This window comes from Muntiacus reevesi, chromosome 3, assembly GCF_963930625.1.
Source record: "Muntiacus reevesi chromosome 3, mMunRee1.1, whole genome shotgun sequence".
NCBI lineage: Eukaryota > Metazoa > Chordata > Mammalia > Artiodactyla > Cervidae > Muntiacus > Muntiacus reevesi.
In genome coordinates, this window is record NC_089251.1 from 27,670,192 (window position 1) to 27,693,063 (window position 22,872).

Sequence of the window (22,872 nt, forward strand, 5' to 3'; positions counted from 1 at the left end):
CTAGGTGTAAGAGATATTAGCAGTGAGTAAGACAGATGTGATTCTGGTCCTTATCTAACTTACCTTAGGTCTAGAGTCCATAGTCACAAGGTCCTGTTAATTTGACATTCTAAGTAATCTTGAATCTGATCCATCTTCTAGCTGGTTCCTACCTCTGCTCTGGCTCAAGTCCTTATCATGTCTCACATTTGTTACTGAAAGAACCCCTCTCCCCACAAATTCATTTTTACACAACACTCTGTGATTTGATTTAATCACATCTTAAACTTAATTGGCTCATCCATCAATTCTAGGATGAGGTTCACTGTCTATAAAATATCATGCTAGGTCCTCTGTAGTCAGGTTTCTGCTACCCTTAGGTTATGTCTCTGAACAAGCCTCTCAATTTACCACCATGTATCACTGCCCTGAGTTTAGGCTCTGTGCATTTCATGCTATTTTTCTCCTCTCTGCCTTGGTCTATATTATCCTGACAAGCCACTAAGTCCTTGGTCTTTGCCTTTGCCAAATCCTCCTCATCCTTAAAGGCTTAATTCAGTGTCACCTCCTGGAATTTAGGAGAAGAAACAGAATTGTTTAGGAAATTTCCTAAAACAGAGATTATAGGAAATACTATGAAGAGGGACTTGAAAGCTACGAGGATGGAGCTGGAGGTCAGAATGAAGGAAACCTGTGTTGACAAATGGCAAAGGGCTGGGTTGAATGGAAAAGGTGCTGGGGCTATGATGACAGGATGAAGCCTGGGCATTGGAAAAGGAATAGGACAGGGAGCTCCTAAGGGGAATCGGGAAAATGAAGACTTATGTGGGAAGTCTTATGTGGGAACTTTCTTATGGAAAGTGGAAAACTTATGTGGGAAGTTTCTGGGAACTGGGAGCAGATTTAGGGAAATGGAAGCAAATGGTGCTCGTCTATGTAGTAATTAAAATTGTCTAGTGTAATAGAGCTTGTGATACATATACCATTTTGGGAAAACATTTCAACACTATTGTTTTTTAACAGCTACAAATTTCTGAATTTCTTATTGCTGAATCCTTACTTTGCTTCTAGTTCACATTATTATAAGCAAAGTCGTATGGATTGCCTCTGTAGCTGTATTTTTGCTCAGAGTCACAATAATTTCTTTAAGAGAAATGACTAGGGATGGGAGTGTGGTTGTGGGAAGGAGTGCCAGGGTAAATGGTATACACCCTTTGAAGGCTTTGGATGGATAGTTTTCAAATTGCTTCAATTAACACTTCTACTACAAGTATATGATGGTACTTGTTACACCACATCCTCATTAACACTGTATATTTTGGGGGAAAAAGTGGTCAGTTTTAATTGCATCTTAAGTAGAAAAGACTTCTCACCTTAAGGAAGTGACAGAATGACTGCAGATGTATAGGCATCAAGGGTGAGAGAGAGTGAGATCACAAACCAAATTTGTGCTGCCTCCTGGTGGCACCTAAGAAACCAATATGACAGAAAATCCAGTTAACCAGAAAGGAGATTATCCCAAGTCATCAAGCTTATTTCATGCTAAAGTTCTAGAAAATGGGCAGTAGAAGTATAGAAAAAAAATGGAGCTAACTTTAGGATATTGGAGGATATGGGAACTAGAGGAAAAATATTCTTACCCAGAAGTATACTCAGAAATGATTAAACTGAATAAAAGAATATTTAAATGGCATGTTCTGAGGATGGATCATGTGCAGCTTCCATGAAAAAGGGTGATGGAAATGACTATATTTTATATCTGCATTCCTACAAGATGGTAAAGGCCATGAGGCACAAAAATTTAAGAGACTTGCCCAGTTTACAGTCTGCTAGAGTTAAGTGTTTCACTGAAAAGAACACCCTGGCTTCCCAGGTGACATTAGTGGCAATGAACCTGCCTGCCAATGCAGGAGATGTAACAGACACGGGTTCCCTGGGTCAGGAAGATCCCCTGGAGGAGGGCACAGCAACCCGCTCAAGTATTCTTGCTCAGAGAATCCCATGGACACAGGAGTCTGGCAGGCTGCAATTCATGGGGTTGGACAGAGTTGGACGCAACTTAGCACGCAAGCATAATAGCAGTTGAGTATTTGGGATCGTAGACTGGTTTGGTGTAGCAGGGTTATTTTTACTCTTGTATGTTTCCTGTGTGCAAGACACAGGTGCTCCTTACTCAGGACAAAAGAGGAAAGGAAAAGAGGTGCAAAAACAAATAACACAGTTGTGGTCCTAACCAGAATTGTTAATACACTGCTCTTTTCAAGGGTTCCATCCTCTGCTTTGCTCACATGTTCCAGGTAATCTCATCTAACTCCCAGACTGCGGCTACCACCTGGACAGTAATGTATTTGTTCATTCAACTTTTCACTTAAAGATTCACTGAGGAAAAATAATATGCTCAGTGTTACTTCTGTGAGACTTGATGTTGCAGGAGAAACAGACACTGATAATCATATAATTATGCAGATGACACCATCCTTACAGCAGAAAGTTAAGAAGACCTAAAGAGCCTCTTGCTGAAAGTGAAAGAGGAGAGTGAAAAAGTTGGCTTAAAGCTCAAAATTCAGAAAACTAAGATCATGGCATCTGGTCCCATCACTTCATGGCAAAAAGATGGGGAAACAGTGGGAACAGTGGCTGACTTTAGTTTTGGGGGCTCTAAAATCACTGCAGATGGTGATTGCAGCCATGAAATTAAAAGACGCTTGCTCCTTGGAAGGAAAGTTATGACCAACCCAGACAGCATATTAAAAAGCAGTGACATTACTTTGTCAGCAAAGGTCCATCTAGTCAAGGCTATGGTTTTTGCAGTAGTCATGTATGGATGTGAGAGTTGGACTATAAAGAAAGCTGAGCACCGAAGAATTGATGCTTTTGAATAGTGGTGTTGGAGAAGACGCTTGAGAGTCCCTTGGACTGCATGGAGATCCAACCAGTCCATCCTAAAGGAGATCAGTCCTGGGTGTTCACTGGAAGGACTGATGCTGAAGCTGAAACTCCAATACTTTGGCCACCTGATTCGAAGAGCTGACGCATTTGAAAAGACCCTGATGCTGGGAAAGATTGAGGGCAGGAGGAAAAGAGGATGACAGAGGATGAGATGGTTGGATGGCATCACTGACTCAATGGACACGGGTTTGGGTGGACTCTGGGAGTTGGTGATGGACAGGGAGGCCTGGCGTACTGCGTTTCATGGGGTTGCAAAGAGTTGGGCACGACTGAGTGACTGAACTGAACCATGTATGTACACACTATAATTATTAAGGGGAAAGTCCAGAGTGCTATGAGAAAATAAAATACTTCAGTGGTTCCTAAACCTTCTTGCTATCATGCTGTTAATGCACCTGTATCTCTAATGACTGAATGATTGAGGAATTATTTTTTTTCTCTCTCTCTCTCTTTTTTTTTACGTGCTAAAATTAGAGACCACTTGACTTGAATCATCTTTCTTAGTGTCTGGGAAGTTTCATAAAAAGGCCTTATCAAAAATTGCCAAATTACATGTGTTATTCTTTTTCTTAGATGTGACTCACTTAACAGATAAACTCAAGAAAAATATTGTTAATTCTTAAATTCCTTTTTCAAAGTTTGTGTTTTTCTTTTTTTCATTGAGGTATAACGTAAAGTGTACTCAAGAGTACAGGTCAATGGCTTTTTAACATAAAGGCCCTGGTAGCAATGAGATCTTTAGTAATATTTTAGAAATGACCACTATCTGTTGCAGGGATCTGATTCAAGTTTCTGCAACACAGAGAAACAGAAGAAAACGCAGTAAGGTACAGAAAGACCTGATTCATTGGGGCTCAATAAGTGGCTGTTATTTTCACTGGTCTGTAAAGTCTACAGACTGGGGGCGCCCGGGTTTCTTTCCTGGGCAGCCACAACGGGGATCGTCTGCGTGCGCTGAAGGCTTCGCACAACCAGATACGAGGGGTGACTGCACCCCATGTGCCACATCCACCAGGCAACATCCTTTCCAGCACCCTAGCCCTGCCCTCTTCCCCAGAGGCCTCCCACAAGGCTCTAACCCAGGCATTAGCCAGGCCCTAAAAGACCAGGCTGGGAGGGTGCCCACCTGAAGTGGGTACCTCAGATTGAGCAGCGTGCTTCCCAGGACCCGGGTGGCTGGCGTTCTCAGGCTGGAGGAACAGCTTGCAGCCGCGAGCCTCCCGTGATGCCCCGTCCTCCACGCCCTGCGCCTGCGCCCCGCGGCGCACGAGGGGCGAGAACCGGCTTCAAGTTTGCCGCCATCTTGGGCTGTGGCTAGAGCGTCGGGAAGAAGCTGACTTGGCGTCAGGAAGAAACGGACCTCCTCTGAGGGCTCCGTAAGTCGCTATCTATAAAACGATCAGCTCGCGGTAGGCGGTATTGTTTTTGAAGGTGATGCCTTTGCAGCCCCCTTCCCGCTTTGTTCCTTGGTTCCTTGACCGTTGTGGTTTTGACTCCAGAGGAGCCGGGCGCCGGCCCACAGTCTTCGATCCGCTTCGGGATCCCCTCAACTCTGTGACCTCCCTGCTTCCTAAAGGTGTTTGCTACTCGGCCACTTCGTGGGCGCCCGTGTCCTTGACCTGAAAAATGCCGTTTTCAGAGAAGGTGTACCCTCCAGGTTGGTTCAGTATTGCTGAGGCGTTTTTTTCTGCGGAGGTCAAAAGATACCAAGTCCGAGTGTGATGTTGCTCTTTTGAAGAGATTGAGCTTTGCTGAGTCACCTCATTGTTGTAACAGTTTAATACACACTCAAAAATAACGTGTTACCTTTTGGCATTCAGAAAAAGAAGTGCAAGCCTTTTGCAGTATAGCAGCTAAATAGAAGTTCATCCCCCCGTCCACCCCCACCCCATTTTGCCAGTCCCAGCTCCTAATTTATCCTTCTTATCTTTAACTGTTTGCAGAGAGACACATTCCTGTACATATATAGGATATTATTTTTGTTTTTTATAAGTTACTCTGAGCCCCTCCCCCCACCCCAACTTAACAGTATTCCTAAGACCTGTTCCAGTCAATAAAAATAGATTGAATTTATTGCTTTTTAGTAGTAACTAAAATAATAGAGACACCATAATTTTACTCTTCCACCGTTAATAAACTTTAGGCTGTGTGTTTGTAGGGTGTGTGTGTTTGACAGCTTTGCTGAAGTATAATTCAGGTACTACAAACTTGCATGTAAAGTGTGTAGTTTGACATCTGACAGAATGTGTGTTACCATGAAATGATTATAATCAAGATAATAAATACATCAGACACCCCCAGAGTTTCTTCTGCCCCCCCTCAACACTGATCAACTTTCTGTCACTATAGTTTACATTTTCTAGAAGTTTTATGTAAACAATGAAATACAGTATATATTGTCTCAGCTTTCTTTCACTCAGGGTAATTATTTTTGAGATCTGTCTATGTTGTGGTGTGTACCAATACTTTGCTCCTTTATATTGCTGTTTAGTTTTCATTGTGTGGCATACAGTCATTGTATGGTTCCATTTTTACTTCAAGAACAAACTATGGTCCTTCAGGTTTGGGTATTTTGCAGACATTTTCCTGAGAATGAGTAAAGTGAGCTTGACACCTTAAGGAAAACACCTGATGGTATTTGTCAGTGATAAAATTTAAGCTTTAAAGCCAAAATTGAAAAGTTGGAAAATATGTGGACTGTCAATGCAAGCTTGATGCCTTACCAGTATTTGGATTTTCTAATAAAGTTGATTGTGATATTAATTTAACTTGATGTTGGTTAATGTGTTATGTATGGAAGTTTTGTATAATTGAATCAATATTTTCAAATCAATGTATCTTTAAAATCATTATGTTTGAAAATCTCATTCAAGGTGTATGATAGACCAAGGGAGTTTAAGGTAACAGAGTACAAAAATTTATTAATATGGTTTAATATTCCATTTTGTAAATAATTTCTAAGAAATGACTTCTTATAGAGCTTTTGTGAAAATTAAAAATTCCTCAGTTATATGAAAAAGCTGTTAAAGTGCTCCTCCCTTCTCTAACTACATTATCTGTATGTGGTCAGTTTTTATTCACATACTTTACCCAGAACAACCTATTGCATACTGAATTCTCACAGCAGAAGCAGCTGTGAGAATACAGCTATTTGCATTAAGCAGACATTGAGGTTTTCAAAAATTGTAATTTTTTGGTTCTGAAAAATAATCTTCATGAAAATATCAACATTTAATGGGTTTATTGTTATTTGAAAGTGAATTACTGACTATTTTAAAATTTGCTATTATTTATAATATGGTAAATGGTGACAGAAGCTATGTATATGTTCTTTGGGGTCTGTCTTAGCTTGGACTGCTATAACAAAATACCTTAAACTGAATGGCCTATAAACAATAGAAATCTATTTCTCATAGTTCTGCAGGCTGAGAAGTCCAAGATCAAGGTTCTTACTGATTTAATATCTGGTGAGAGCCTGCTTCCTGGTTTACACTTTTTCATTGATGTTTTATGTTTTGCCTCTTTTGTCTCATGAAGAAAGCTTTAAGATTAGATTGTTTTCTACTAATTCTTTAGATGGTTTTAAAGAATCCTTTTATCTCCCTGAGATTTGTTTTTGTTTTCAGTAAAGCATTTTCTCGACCAGTACTTTGGTATGGATAATTGCTGTGTTTTCATTGTTTCACTGATCACATTTATGAGAGCTCAATTCTCATGAGATAGTCTTATCCCATCATTGGGAGATACAGTTTCAACATATGAATTTAGGCAGAGAAGACACACCTCAGTCTTCATTAACTTATAGATGTATAAAAGGGTCCTGAGGCCAAATATTCGAGAACCAGTAATGCACGTTGTGTATTATATTTTAAAAAAAGATCATTCTGGTTACAGTGCTGAGAATCATCATGATTGAGTTCAGTTCAGTTCAGTCACTCAGTCGTGACCGACTCTGTCACCCCATGAATCGCAGCACGCCAGGCCTCCCTGTCCATCAACAACTCCCGGAGTTTACTTAAACTCATGTCCATCGAGTCGGTGATACCATCCAGCCATCTCATCTTCTGTCGTCCCCTTCTCCCCCTACCCCCAATCCCTCCCAGCATCAGGGTCTTTTCCAATGAGTCAACTCTTTGCATGAGGTGGCCACCAAGTATTGGAGTCTCAGCTTCAGCATCAGCCCTTCCAATGAACACCCAGGACTGAACTCCTTTAGGATGGACTGGTTGGATCTCTTTGCAGTTCAAGGGACTCTCAAGAGTCTTCTCCAACACCACAATTCAAAAGCATCAATTCTTTGGTGCTCAGTTTTCTTCACAGTCCAACTCATATACACACATGACTACTGGAAAAACCATAGCCTTGACCAGACGGACCTTTGTTGGCAAAGTCATGTCTCTGCTTTTTAATATGCTATCTAGGTTTGTCATAACTTTCCTTCCAAAGAGTAAGCATCTTTTAATTTCATGGCTGCAGTCACCATCTGCAGTTATTTGGGAGCCCAGAAAAATAAATTCAGTCACTGTTTACACCGTTTCCCCATCTATTTCCCATGAAGTGATGGGACCAGATGCCATGATATTAGTTTTCTGAATTTTGAGCTTTAAGCCAACGTTTTCACTCTCCTCTTTCACTTTCATCAACAGACTTTTTAGTTCCTCTTCACTTTATGCCATAAGGGTGGTGTCATCTGCATATCTGAGGTTATTGATATTTTTCCTGGCAATCTTGATTCCAGCTTGTGCTTCTTCCAGCCCAGTGTTTCTAATGATGTACTCTGCATATAAGTTAAATAAACAGGGTGACAATATGCAGCCTTGATGTTCTCCTTTTCCTGTTTGGAATCAGTCTCTTGTTCCATGTCCAGTTCTAACTGTTACTTTCTGACCTACATATAGGTTTCTCAAGAGGCACGTCAGGTGATCTGATATTCCCATCTCTTTCAGAATTTTCCACAGTTTATTGTGATCCACAGAGTCAAAGGCTTTGGCATAAGCAATAAAGCAGAAATAGATGTTTTTCTGGAACTCTCTTGCTTTTTCGATGATCCAGCAGTTGTTGGCAGTTTGATCTCTGGTTCCTCTGCCTTTTCTAAAACCAGCTTGAACATCTGGAAGTTCACGGTTCACGTATTGCTTGCTGAAGCATGGCTTGAAGAATTTTGAGCATTACTTTACTAGCGTGTGAGATGAGTGCAATTGTGCGGTAGTTTGAGCATTCTTTGGGACTGAGAGTAGGGTAGGGTTAAAGATAGAGCAGGAAGATAAGTTAGGGACTTAGTATTACAGATGAAAGGAGTTTGGGCCAAGGTTGTAGCAGCAGAGATGGAAGCAATGTCAGAGTTTTTTTGTACTCTGGAGATGAATCTAGTAAGATTCCTTGATAGATTGTGTGTGAACGTGAAAGTCGCAATTGCTCAGTTGTGTCCATCTCTTTGTAACCCCATGGAGTATACAGTCCATGGAATCTCCAGGCCAGAATACTGGAGTGAGGAGCTTTTCCTTCTCCAGGGGATCTTCCCAACCCAGAGATTGAACCGTGATCTTACCCATTGCAGGCGGATTCTTTACCAGCTGAGCCATCAGGAAAACTGGATGGCTTCCAGTTGGAAAAAAGTGGAGTCAAAGGTGACAGAAGATATTTGGACTGAGGAAATCATTTTTTTAAAATGTGATAAATTATATTGATTTTTATATATTTTTTAAATTGATTTCAATTTTGTTACAGCTTTATTTTTTGTAATATTTTAAATTTTTAAAAAACTAGTAGCCTCTTTTGTCTCATGAGGAAAACTTTAAGATTAGATTGTTTTCTACTAATTTTTTGCTGCTACTGCTAAGTCGCTTCAGTTGTGGCTGACTCTGTGCAACCCCATAGACGTTAGTTGCTGCTCTGCTGCAACCCCTGTACAGCCCACCAGGCTCCCCTGTCGCTGGGATTCTCCAGGCAAGAACACTGGAGTGGGTTGCCATTTCCTTTTCCAATGCATGAAAGTGAAAAGTGAAAGTGAAGTCACTCAGTCGTGTCCGACTCTTCGTGACCCCATGGACTGCAGCCTACCAGGCTCCTCTGTCCATGGGATTTTCCAGGCAAGAGTACTGGAGTGGGTTGCCATTGCCTTCTCTGACTCATTCTTTAGATGGTTTTAAAGAATTCTTTTATCTCCCTGGGGTTTGTTTTTACTTTCAGTAAAGCATTTTCTCAGCCAGCATTTTGATATGGATAATTGGACAATTGCTTTTTTTTTTGTGGGAGATTATTCTGTCCATTATAGGATATTTAGCAGCATCTCTGGCATAGACTGGGCTTCCCAGGTGGTTCACGTAAAGAATCTGCCTGCTATTGCAAGAGAGGCAAATCCAGTCCTTGGTTCAGGAAGATTCCCCTGGAGGAGGAAATGGCAACCACTCCAGTATTCTTGCCTGGGAAATTCCATGGACAGAGGAGCCTAGTGGACTACAGTCCATTGGGTTGCAAAAGAGTCGGCCACAACTTAGCGACTAACAAAGAACAGGCATATGGCTTGTATATGCCAGTGGGAACCTTGACCCTGGCCCAGTTATGATAAGCAAATATATCTCCAGAGGTAGCAAATGTCCCCTATGAAACAGCATTGTCCTTGATTAAGGAACTACTTTGGTAAAGAATGTTAGCAAAATTGAAGCACTGATTTTGAAATATGCAATTTTAAAAGTACTCTATGTTCTTTGATTTCTACTCTATCAGTATCCTTAAAGACCTAAACCTAGAAACCATTTTGAATATATGGAGAATATAGGAGGAGGAAAACCAAAGCACAGATGCCTAACTTGATCCAGTCTTCTGGCACATGGTAACCTTACCAGAATGCTAGTCAGAGTTTAACCAGAATTATTTTAAATGTTGAAAAAGGAAGAATAAGCTGATTCTATCCCATAAGGGTGCTTTCCCTATTTTTTTTTTGTTTGTTTGTTTAGATTTTTGGTTTTTGATTTGTATCTTTCACTTTTTATTTCTTGTCCATGATTACATGGGTTAGTTGAAAGAGCAGTGTGAAACAGTGGGAGTAATGTGGGAGGAGAACTTGGAGAACTGGACTGAATCAGAAAATGTAAATTCAAGCTCGCTCCTGTATTTCCTTTAAGTATTTTTCATTTGAAAAATGGAAATCTTATTGCAAAGATCAGTTAAACTAATGTGCAGAAAACTTTTTAAAAAAATGTAAAGCATTATAAGAAGCTCTTAATATAAGGAAAGAAATTCAAATTTGTTAGAAAATTTACAAAAATTTAAGTTACTTACATGACTCATTAAGAGTGACATCATCTCTAATATGTATTCTGTAGAATCAGGGGATTTTAGTGTAGGAACGGGTTTCCATATCAATTTTAATAGTGTTATAGATTGTATTTTCACAAACCTTAGGGGACCAGTGATACTTTGAATTTTTGACTTAAATTTAATTCATGAGTTTGTGAACTTTGAATTTAATTTTTAAAAATAGTCTACTTTTTAAAGAAGAAATAAAATATTTCAATATGATATATTAAACTTAAAAGCAGTAATGAGCACTGATTGGTGCCATACAATTAATTTGTTTAAATTGAGGCTCTTCTCCATCTTTTTTTTTTTAAGATTAAGAAAAAAGATTTATTGAGCTGATAAATTGAAAACAGCAAGAAATGGAGAGGTGACAACAAATGCTTGGATAACTTCCTAATAGTCGCATTAAGAGGCAGATAGCATGACCCCAAAAAACACAATATGGATTAAGTGATCTTTATATTTAAATAATTCCTAGTGTCATCCTTGAATCCAAAATAAGATGGATGTGTGTTTTTTAATTGACGTATAATTGACTTACTGTGTTTCAGGTATACAGCAAAATCATTAAGTTGTTTATTTATATTCAGATTATTTTCCATTTTAGGTTGTTATAAGATATCGAATATAGTTCCTTGTCATACACAGCAAACATGTGTTGCTTGATCTATTTTAAGTATAGGAGTTTGTATCTGTTAATCTCATACTCCTAATTTATCCCACCCCTGCCTTCCCCTTTGGTAACTGTCTGCTCTATTTTTGTTTGAACTTACCTGTTTCTGATCATGTACAATTGTGAAACTGTTACAAATGTTTGAGCCTGATTTTTTCCCCAGTACTGTTACCAAATACAATATTAAGGCAAATTATATGATGGAGCTGCTATAAGACTGTGTTCATCAGAATGATTTTAGTATTCTCATTTACTGGCTTTATAATTGTATAAATTTATGAAATTATTGGGGCTTCCCTGGTGGCTCAGAAGGTAAAGAATCCGCCTGCAATGCAGGAAGTCTGGGTTTGATTCCTGGGTTGGGAAGATCCACTGGAGGGGAGGGCATGGCAGCCCACTCCAGTATTTTTGCCTGGAGAATCCCCATGGACACAGGAGCCTGGTGGGCTCCATGAGGTGGCAAAGAGTTGGACATGACTGAGCAACTCAGCACAGCACATGAAGTTATTAGACTACCATTTATGAGTCTAACTGATAGATATTTGAAGTTTTCTATTTACGTTTTGCACCTTAGATTAAGAAGGATTTCTGCTATTGCAAAAAAAAAAACCAACCAAACAAACAAACAAACAAAAATCATGTTTGAAAAACCCAAATTTAATTCAGCCCTCTCATTTTACAGATTTGGAATCTGATTCTGAGAAAACAGTTCCTCAAACTTCATACTGTTAATTGAGTCTCAAGTAAAACTAAAGTTTCCTGATGTCCTAAACTTGTGTACAAAGTGTAAGTACTTTCCGTCAGTGTAGTAATATTCTAAGGAATTTAATACTGAGTAGAGTTTGGATCTAGAACATCTTTAAGTTATATCCTTAAATAATTGTCCCTTGTATAAAATAATTGGTTTAGTTTTAAATTTCCTGTTGATGTTTTTTCCCTATTTTCTCTGAATTGTTATAGTTTGATGATCTTCAGATAGACAAGGGTAGGAGCTTTATCCATAACCCAGTGAACCTTCTTCCTGATCCTGTTGAGCAAGCTTTGGAGAGGCAGGTGAAGGAGGCTGATTCATAGTCATTGAATAAATAATTCTGTCTACCTGATTAAGAATCTTTTCCATAGTGAGCCCTTCAATGCACATCATATGCGACCTACAAGTTTTCTTCATGTGCCAAGTCTGAGAGGCTCATCCATATGCCTCTTTTTCAGATTTATTTTGTAACAGATCCTCCAGTCTTGTTCCTTCAGAATTGCTAATCATCCTGCAGAAACTATTAGCTGTGGCCTACTAATATGCATAGGTTCTTAACTGAAACAGTTTCTTCTTCAGGCAAAGTAGATGTACTGGTAGTCCTGTCAACTTGAATACCTCCTTTTGTTTCTTTGGCAAGGATTGTCCTGAGTTGGGATGCAGTGCTTTTGCAGTCTTTTCTGGAAGTTACTGGCATTGGGTGAGAGAACATGTGCAGATCAAGCTCAGAAATTTCCCCCCCTTTCTCTGTGAAATTCTCCATGAGGCCATTTGTTTTGTTTGAAGGAGGGACAGCAGTGTGGAGGAGCAGGCTTCTGGTATTTGGGCTAACCTCATCGCATAACTTCCTTTGGGCTTTTCTTTGGTCTATTTTGTATACACTACATTCACTTCATCAAGGAATCCTTCTGGCTGCATCTGCTTTTTATATCTAAAGTGTGTGTGATTCCTGGAAGACTTAAGTTTTTTTTCCTTTTCCTATCTACTCAGGTGACCCTTTGGGTGAATACCAAGAGGAATGTTCTTGGTATAATCAAACACAGGGTCCTTTCTTACTAATACTTGGTCTTCTCTTCATGTAAGGTATTATAGATTTATAAACTGACTAAAGTCTGGTAATTGAGTAGAGGCCTGTGACTTTAATTAAAGGCAGCTTAGTCTAATGAGATTCTTTAATGTATTGCTCATTGATTTTTATTCTTAAGGACATCAGGGTCAAGTGAGCATTGCCTAGAATCTCTGTAGATCAAGCCATGCTGTTTATCACACCAAGTTAATTATCTGGGAGGAAATAAGAACTGAAATCAGCACCCAGATGACCCTAAATCATTCCTCAAGCTTTCCAGTGGCCTGTTTCACTGTGTGGACTTGGGTCTTAAGTCTAAGAAAGGGCTTCTCTTCTCTTATTTTATCTCTGAGATAACAACATTTATACTTTGGTAAGATTTTATACTCCTGTCCTTCATGCTTCTTTTTCATCTTTTTATCCTTCTGAGTTTTGGGGGTATTTTCTCAAAATGTTCTTGTCTTCCATTCATCTATATTTTGCATTGGCTTTCCTCATTGCAGTAGGGACATTCCCATTGACTCTTATGTGTGGGTAGTTATTCCTGATTTCAGTTGTTGCATCTTAATGACTACTTAGTCATATAAAAATGCATTATCCTCTTTTGGACTTTTAAAAAAGAGGAATCAAACTGTTGAAAAACAATATTTTGCTGTTTCCTTCAATACAATGTTTATTCCTGATGTGAGGGTTTCCTTGGTTTATTTTAAGTGGTTCCCTCATTTTTTTTTTTTAGCTCCAGTGTTTCTCTCTCTCTCTCATTCTCATAGAAAAAAAATTGTCAACTATTAGAATCAAACTGGAGTTAGACTGTATCCTACTATAATAGATGTTGGTTCTTACCTGAATTTGGGGGCTGTTTTATGCTTCTTGAATATTTGACTTACAGTTTTTAGAATTCTAACAATCCAGAGAAACTTAGGTGGAGCCATAGTTAGAGTAGAGAGCTTTGCCTCTCTGCTAAAGATTTATTTTCCTCTCCCCCTCCCTCCACACTTTTTGTGGGTACCCATGCCAGTGACAGAGGCTTCCCAGGTGGCGCTAGTGGTAAAGAACCCGCCTGCCAATGCAGGAAACAAGAGATGCAGGTTTGATCCCTGGGTTGTCAAGATCCCCTGAAGGAGGTGTGGTGACCCACTCCAGTATTCTTGCCTAGAGAATCCCTATGGGTAGAGGAGCCTGGCAGGCTACAGTCGATAGGGTTGCAGAGAGTCAGACATGACTGAGCAATTTGACACACACACATGCTAGTGACAACCATGGATGTACTTAACCTGTCTAAGGGTCTTTCCATGCCTGGCTCTCCTTTCTGTTGTCCCAACCTATTGTCTCAACTTGTTGCCCTCAGAGGAGGAACCTGGAGTTGTATAATGATGGTGATAGGGACCACATACTGCTAATTGACACAGAGTAGGGACTATAAACAGTGTGTCCCCTGTTGGGAACCATCCACCCTTGCTTCTAGCACTCACCCCTTGGAATTATGGGTACTGGAAGAAGTCTGCATGAAGGAGTGTAGTTCTCCAGTAGACTTTATTTGGTTTTCTTCCATTACACACTATCAGTCCAATATCTACTAGAAATTTGTTAGTCTCTTGAAAAATACTGCCTTTTTTTTCTGTTTTCCAGTGATTATATTCATTCTCCTTATTTTTAAATGCTCTCTTGGTTATTTCAGTAGAATTTTTTGAAAGTGTGAAAGGCAGTGAATGGTCAGATGCATTTTATTTATTTCTTCATCTTGTCCAATATATATAATTTTTACCAGCATGTTCAGTTTGATAAATACAGACATGGAATTATTTTGATATTTAATATGTATTTACATACTTTTAAGGCTAGTTTGGTTTATGTTTACATACATATAAGACTAATTTCATTTAATTTTGACAACTGTCTGTCCAGAAACTAATAGGTTCTTATCATTTGCTTTTTAGAAAATGGATTCTACATCTCTGTTACCAACCCTTTTAAGTGTGGATCTGACAATATCACATGTAGAATGTCTTCCCAAGGACATTCTGGTGAAATTTCAAGGTAGAAATAATATTGAATGTGAGTTTGACTACCACATATTGCAGAGGGAAATACAGTATGTTCAAAAAGGAAACAATAATGTAGACATCAATGACTTTTGTTTGGTAGAAGAAAGAGTATCAGGAGAATGGCAGAGAGGAAGAGTTGTGGAAAAGAAAAATGAACTCTATACTGTGCTCCTCATAGACCGCGGAGAGGAACTGAGAGTTGACAGTACGCAGGTTGCTTCAGCGTGTGGCAACTTATTTGAGCTACCACCACGGGTAACATTTGGCATTTTGGCCAACATACTACCAGCTGGGGAAAAATGGTCTCCCAAGGCTTTGAATTATTTCAAGTCATTAGTAGGACTGCAAGTGAAAGGTTGTGTGCAAGCTGTTTTGCCTCTTCAGATGATTGTTCTTGAAGTGCCAAACATTATATCCCAGGTTCTTGAGTTACAATTAGGGAGACTCATTGATGGAGATTCATTTCGTCTTATTGTGGAAATGGTAAAAGAATTCCCCAAACAAATGCCAGATTCATTACACCATAAAAGACCTGAATCATCTTTAAGTAATAACGATACTTTACTTGATATTCAGCATGTTCTGGATAATTTGCAACCATCTTTGTCAGTGGGCAGTACTGAAAGTGTAAAAGTATCATCTGCCTTGAGCCCAAGTAAATTTTATTGCCAATTAATTAAATGGATTCCAGAGTTGGAAAACTTTACAACATGTATGACTTTGCATTATGATATTATCAGCCAAGGAAGTAGTCCCACATGTGATAATTTTGGACTACTTTGTGTTGCCAGAAGGATAAATGGACAGTGGCATAGAGGAATTCTTCAGCAGCTTTTGCCCAATAATCAAGTGAGAATTTGGTTTATGGATTATGGCAGTAGTGAGACTGTACCTTCAGTTCATGTAAAGAAACTTAAACAAGATTTTGTCTTAATACCATTATTTTCATTTCCATGTTCTCTAACATGTTTACACAGTCCAGACAGAGATATAAGAAAATTTCAACTGAGTATATTTAAACAAGCCTTGTTAGGACAGGTAGTATATGCACACCTTGATCGGTTCAATAAGGATGAGCATTTGTATTATGTAACCTTAGAAACTCAAGAGTTTACAGTTAGTTCTAAGTGTCTGCTGAAGACTGTAGGCACACAAGTACTATGTCCAGTGTCTGATTCAAAAATTTATAATAGGCTGAGGGCAACTAGTGCTTCTGAGGTAAACAGCTTTGCAGCTGGGAGTTTTATTGCAAACACTGAGCAGCTGATAGACTCTCTAAGTAAAAAAGATACTTTAAAAATAGATTTTCCTGTTAAAACTGTAGAAATGAAGATAGAAGCTGCCTACATAGGTTTCGTAGTGTATGTATTAAACCCATCAAATTTCTGAGTACGTACTAATGAACATCAGAATGAATTTCAAGATATAATTAAAAGTATAAACAAATATTATGATTTGTGTGAAAATGAGGAATTGATTCTAAGAAATCCAGAACCTGGATTATTTTGTTGTGCTAGATATAGCAAGGATAGACATTTTTATAGAGCTGTCATCACTGAAATTAATGGTTATAAAATTAATGTTTATTTTTTAGATTATGGAAATACTGATTCCATACCATTTTTTGATGTAAAAATTTTGCTTCCAGAGTTCTGTGAGTTGCCTGCTTTAGCCATGTGCTGTTCACTTGCACATGTATTTCCTGTTGAAGATTTATGGGTGAAGGCTGCTGTTGATTACTTTAAAAAAATTGTCCTGAACAAAGCAGTTTTGCTTCAGGTTATAGCAAAAAAAGATGACAAGTATACTGTAAATATTCAGAGTATTGAAGCCTCAGAAGATAATGATGTTGTCTCTCTTATGTTACAAGCTGGATATGCAGAATATTGGGAAGTAGAACCAAAATGTTGTCCAAAATTTGTAAGTGAATATTCAGTGTTAAATTTAAAATCTAAAAGTAAAGTTAATGTTAAGAAAGTAATATCTGCCCTTCTTGAAGGACCTCAATCTAAAAGGTACCATTCAAATAAGCTAAAAGAAAGTAACTTGTCTTTGTTAAAGTCCCCACCTGTTAATTTCTCTGAATTTGAAAACCCTTTCACCTTGTCTGTGGGACCTGAGTCACCATGGCGTTATAAAGAATATGTGTTTAAACCAGGAACAGTCCTTGAAGTGAAGTGTTCTTATTCTTGTGGCCCAGGTGACTTCTTATGCCAGCTGCAATGTAAGTTAGAAGACTTAAAATTACTAATGGAACAACTTCAGCATTATTATAGTGTTCATTCTGATCCTTATCAGGTTGGGCAGATGGCTTGTGTTGCTAAATCCTCTAAAGATGGAAAGTGGTATAGAGCTGCTATTTTGACTCAAATATCAGAAAAAGAATTTGATGTAATACTGGTTGATTATGGTTACCAGGAAAGAGTTTTAATTAGAGATCTTTGTGCTATTAAGCCACATTTTCTTTCTTTAGAAGCCCAGGCCTTCAGATGTAGTCTTAACCATTTAGTTGAACCCATTAGTTGTAGAATATTCAGTTGGTCGAGAGAAGCATGCAGAGACTTTGAGAATTTTATTTCTTCATCTGGAGGGTTATTGACTTGTGTCATCTGTGCCATAGTTCTTATATATCCAAACTGCTTAAGTAATTTAGTGGATTTACAGTCTCCATTTACTAGTGCAAAAGAATTTCTTATTCGTCATGGCTCTGCACAGTATTGTACAGTATCAAAGCCATTTCCATCTTCAGTTAGTCTTTACAGTTACTGTTATTCTTCCTTCAATATAAAAATTGGAAGTGAGGAAGAAATATATATATCTCACATATATAGTCCTCAAGAGTTTTATTGCCAACTTAGTAGAAATAGTAAAGACCTAGAGATGATAGAAACAAAAATCAGGGAAATTAGTTACCCCAGTGATTGCCCCAAGTATAATTTTAGTAAAATGAGATTATGTATATCTAAGTATGTAGAGGATGGTCTCTCTTATAGAGCTTTGTCAATGCCGACAGATTCATTATCTGACTTCCTGGTGTATTTTGTGGACTTTGGAAATAAGCAATTAGTAGAAGAAAGTATGTTGAGGGCTGTTTCAGATGAGTTTCCAGAGTTGCTGTTTACACCTATGCAAGCTATTAAATGTTTTTTGTCAGATCTTAGCGATGTAGATATTCCAGCAGAAATCAATAACTGGTTTGCAGGTAAATTTTTTGGAAAACCATTAAGGGCAAAAATACTGTCCAGGGAGCCAGATGGCCAGTTTGGTGTGGACTTATATGATGGATATCAACATATAAATCAGAAAATTAAAATGTTACTTCATACTTATGGGAAAAAGCATTGTGACCAAGCACAGTGTGTGAAAAAGGATCATAAAACAAATGAGAATAAAAAAAAGGCTGTTTCCTTGAAAGGCAAAATAAAAAACAACTATCACCATAACGTAAGTAAAACTAGTCTAATAACACATTCTGAAAGCAAAACAGATCAGCTAATGAATCCCAGAAGTATATATGCCAGGCTTTTGAAACCATCAGTTTGCTGTAAAGTGGAACCTGTGTCAAAAAGCAAGGTGAAGAAGTCTTTGCAAGATGAACTTAAAAATAAAGGTGTAAAAATTGTCCCTGGACTTGCACATATTCTTGATGAACATGATGCGGGCCAAAAATCAGTAAGGGTTGTATCACAGTCTTCTATTAGAGAATTAAATCAAGCAACCTCAAAAAACATACATAGTCATGCCAGACCACAAATTAAAGACCTTCCTCAACCCAAGATTTACTTGAATGCCAAAGTTAGAGGATATGTTTCTAATATAAGTAATCCAGCGAGTTTCCATATTCAGCTTGCTGAGCATGAAAATGTAATCATCAGACTAGCGGCTGCTCTAAATGCAAGAAGAGCCAGTATGGTGAGAGATAGAAAATCAGTTAAACCCATGGTGGGAGATCTTGTAGTTGCAGAATACTCTGGTGACAATGCCATTTACAGAGCAGTTATTAAGAAAATTTTGTCAAGAAATTCTTATGAAGTGGAATTTATTGACTATGGTAATACTGCAGTAGTAAGCACATCTAAAATGTTTGAAATTAAGAAGGAGTTCTTAACCATTCCTCAGCTAGGAGTTCATTCTTTCCTTAGTGGAGTCAAGTGGAATGAACCTAATGAAATATGGGACAGAAAAACTGTGGATTATTTTGCTTCAAGAGTAAGTAACAAAGCAGTTTCCTGTGAGTTTTTGAAAAGGCATAAACAGAAATGGGAAGTAAATGTAATTTGTGATGAAAAATGTGTCACTAATGAACTAGTGAAATGGACAGCGTGCTTGAAACTACAGAGAACAGTATTACAAATGCCTCAGGTTGTCTGTCAAAAGGTGGGCCCTGTTGATAGTGAAATGAAGAAAGCAGAATCAGATGGATACGAAGGTTCTGTGATCCTTCAGCCATCCTACCAACAACTGGTTAGTATTCCTTTTGAAGAGTTAAAACCTGGAGAACTTGAAAAGGCTGAAATACTTCATGTTTCCAAAAGTGGAACATTTTATGTGAAGTTATCTAAAAATAAAAAGATTTTGTCAGATTTAACGGTATTAATTACTAAAGAAGTAAGAAACCCTGCTTTTTTATCAGTGGAAAATATTGAGAAAGGCTTGGAATGCTTGGCAAAATCTAAAAACACTTTTGAGTGGTATCGATCAAAAGTAGATAAGTATGTTGATGAGAAAGTGCTTGTTTTTTTAGTAGATTGTGGTAGGTATGAAATAGTGCCTTTATGTAATACAAAGGTGCTTAGTAATGAAATCAGAAATATTCCAAGACAAGCTGTGCCTTGTAAATGGATTTGGTTTGAAAATTTTAGGAAGATGCCGTTTGAGTCCATTGTGGATTTGTTTGCTCATTTGGAAATAAACATCCTTTTCCTGAAATATTTAGACTCTGCTTGGAAAGTAGACATTTTGATAGATGGTCTGTTACTTTTGGAATATTTAAATTTAAATACAGTTCATATTGAAGAAAACAAATTTAGATCTTCAGGAATTATTTGTAGTGTTGAATCTAAGACTCCTGTATCACCATGTACCATAAGATCATTTACTTGGACACAACTTCAAAATGGTAAGCAATATTCTGGTATTGCCACTGCTGTTTCTGATCCATCAGACTTCTGTGTTCAGTTAGAAGATTTCTTTGACACAATGAAATCTCTCTTTATGTTGCTTTCTGATCTACCAGAAGACTTACAAACAGTGCCTCAGGACCATATAATTCCCGGTTCTAGTTGTTTGTTCAAATATGAATCGGAAGATCAGTGGAATAGAGTAGAAATTTCCAAAGTCTCTGATCAGAATTTACTTCTTACATTGATTGACTATGGATTTTCTGTTTACATACCTTATTCAGATATAAAAATTCTTAAAGTTGTTCCTGAAGAACTTCTGAATTTGCCGAGGCTAAGTTATTCTTGCATCTTACATGGTGTCTTACCTGCTGAAGGCAGACATTGGACTGAGGAAGCCAAAAGATTTTTTCAAGATTTCCTGAGTAAACCGGGCTTAATTTTTCAGTTTAGGGGATACAGTTTTGAAACAAAACTGAAGTTAGACATCATTCATGAGAAAAACAATTTGGCAGACATGTTAGTTGCCTCTGGTCTTGCAATTTATTCTAAAGATTCAGTTCATCTCGACGCAGTTACTACTACTGGATCTATTCAAGTCCAGTGTAAGTCAGAGAGTAAGCCTATTTGCCAATTGTTAGATCAAAATAATTGCAAAATAGAAAATATAAATTGTACATGCACTGAGAAGCAAGTGCTAAAAAATCAGAAAACTATAAAGAGGAAAGATGTCTATAAACACCTCTTAAAGAAAAGCCATATTAGTAGATTACAGTCTGGAAAGTCAGTACTGAGGAGGAAGAAGTTTGATACTGGAAAACATAATCCCCGAAGTACCATTACATTTGATACATGTGCAACAGCTTCATTTTGGGAACTACCTAATGGTTTGAAGAATAACACCAATTGCATTGAAAACATTTTTGCAAAGCTAAGTGAAGGATTGCAGGAAAATAACACAGTGGACTTAAGAACAACAGGAAAAGCATTGCATGTTAATGAAGTAATGGTATCAAAACATTTGAAAGGTAAGTGGACATTTTTAAAGAAATAATTCTCTTTTGTAGATTTTGTAGATTCTATTTTTGATTATTTAAAGGTTTGTTATTTACTAAAATTATTCAAGTTGAAAATACCCTGCAAGATTTTACTAAAAATTTGAATAAATGGATAACTAGAAGAAATCACTTGAATTATAAAGTGATGCTTTGCTATTTTTACCTTTTATGAATGCCTTTGTGAATGTAATGAAAGTAGAGGATTTGAACCACATATGTATGAACACATGCATGACATTTTGCAAACTTCAGGGGTTTCACAAAACTCCTGAAGGTCCATAGATTTCAGATTGATCTTGCTACTATTAGAGAGCTTCCTGGGTGCACTTTGAAGAATCAATTTTCTATTATACTTTGATTCTTATCAGATTAAATATAATCTTGAGGTTTTTTTGAGTGTGATTTTTAGCATATTGACAATGTAATTAAACTTGTAGAATAAACTGACTCTAGCATATTCATCTGAAAACTTTTAGACTTCAAGCTGTTTATAAACTAAATTTTTAATAGCCTATGTGCTGGAGTTAAAATTTTAATATTCTCTGTGTGGAGTGTTGTCTTTTTTTGCTTATGTGTGTTATATTTCATTTTATGTATGAACTAGTGAGGATTTATAGGTTATAAAGAATGTTCTATGCTTAATGAATGCTCCAACTTGTACATTATTCCATATTCTAACTAGTATAACAGGTTGCATTGTTTGAATTAATGGAGGTATCTTGTTTTTAATTGATATATTTTAGAAAGAATATTTCATTTGAATTAATATTAGATGTTTTATAGTGAATTGATAAATGCTTTAATATGGGCCCGTTTCCCCTAATTTTTGAATCACTCTTTTATCACAGTGGCAGTAATGGTAGAATGCTTATTATGTTCCCAGGTACTAGGTGGAGTTTTATATGTATTAGCTTATTTAAAGCTTTCCACAACTCTATTAAAATGTAAACTAATAACTAGTATCCTACTTCCTTGCCTGAATTCAAAACCACCTTATAGAGACAAGCAGAAAGACAATTGAGCAACATACTACATTTATTAAAAACAAAGCAATATTTGATGAATGTGGCTTACCTACATGGCTATATGGGTTTACCAATACCGAACCTGTAATCTAGGCTTAACCCACATAGTCACAGAGGAGAGTTTCTCCATGGGGGCTTACCCATGTAAAATTTACAGCTTGAGGTAGCCATATCTATAAAGGGAGAGAGGGAGGAGGAAAAGACTAATAAAACATAGATCTTTCTCACTGTAAATGAAACAGATTGCCTCGACTTCTCGTGTATGAGTAAGAGTGGAATGAGACCAGAGGGTTGTTAATCTAGGAGTGTGCCTCAGTCATGAATACTTCCACATGGAGGAAGAAGAATGAGAAGTGTCCTTCTCCCCCAAAGTTATTATAAATATTTTACACTCAGGCTCAGGGAAATTAAGTAAATTGCCCATGGACATAGAGCTGGTAAGTGAGGAACTGAACTTTTAAATTAAGATTTCTCCAACTAGAGTCTACTTTTGTCCATTATTTATACTTTAAAAATAGTTTATTTTAGAAAGAGTTTTTCTATAAAACTCCTGACCATCATTCATTTTGGCACTTACATATCTTTTATTGTTCCTTTACCTGTGCACATTTTTGCCTTCTTTGTTTTGCTCATCAGATTCTTTAAGATCCCACTTTTGGTCACTATGTCTATCCCACCTCCTGTATCCTTAGCACACAGTGAGTAAAAAACTTAAAGTGTTGAAAGTAACAGTTATAAAAGGAGTCAGAGAATCCAACATTAAATTATACTTCTAAAAAATTTGAAACCCTTTTTAAGGAAAGATCATAACTTCAGTGAGACAAAAATATATGGTTTTATGGACAAAGAATAGGGTGATAAATTTGCTATCATCATAGTTCTAAAACAAAAATGAGAAAACAAC

At 37.5% G+C, this 22,872-nt stretch overlaps 1 protein-coding gene across 1 annotated transcript in view; it reads left to right on the forward strand.

Moving 5' to 3' along the window:
• Positions 1–14,660: 14,660 nt before the first annotated feature.
• Positions 14,661–22,872, forward strand: part of TDRD15 (tudor domain containing 15) — a 108,404-nt gene continuing 100,192 nt past the window's right edge. Inside the window, 1 exon segment of the mRNA XM_065928773.1 lies at positions 14,661–20,913. Within this exon segment, the coding sequence (XP_065784845.1) occupies positions 14,661–20,913 (6,253 nt within the window).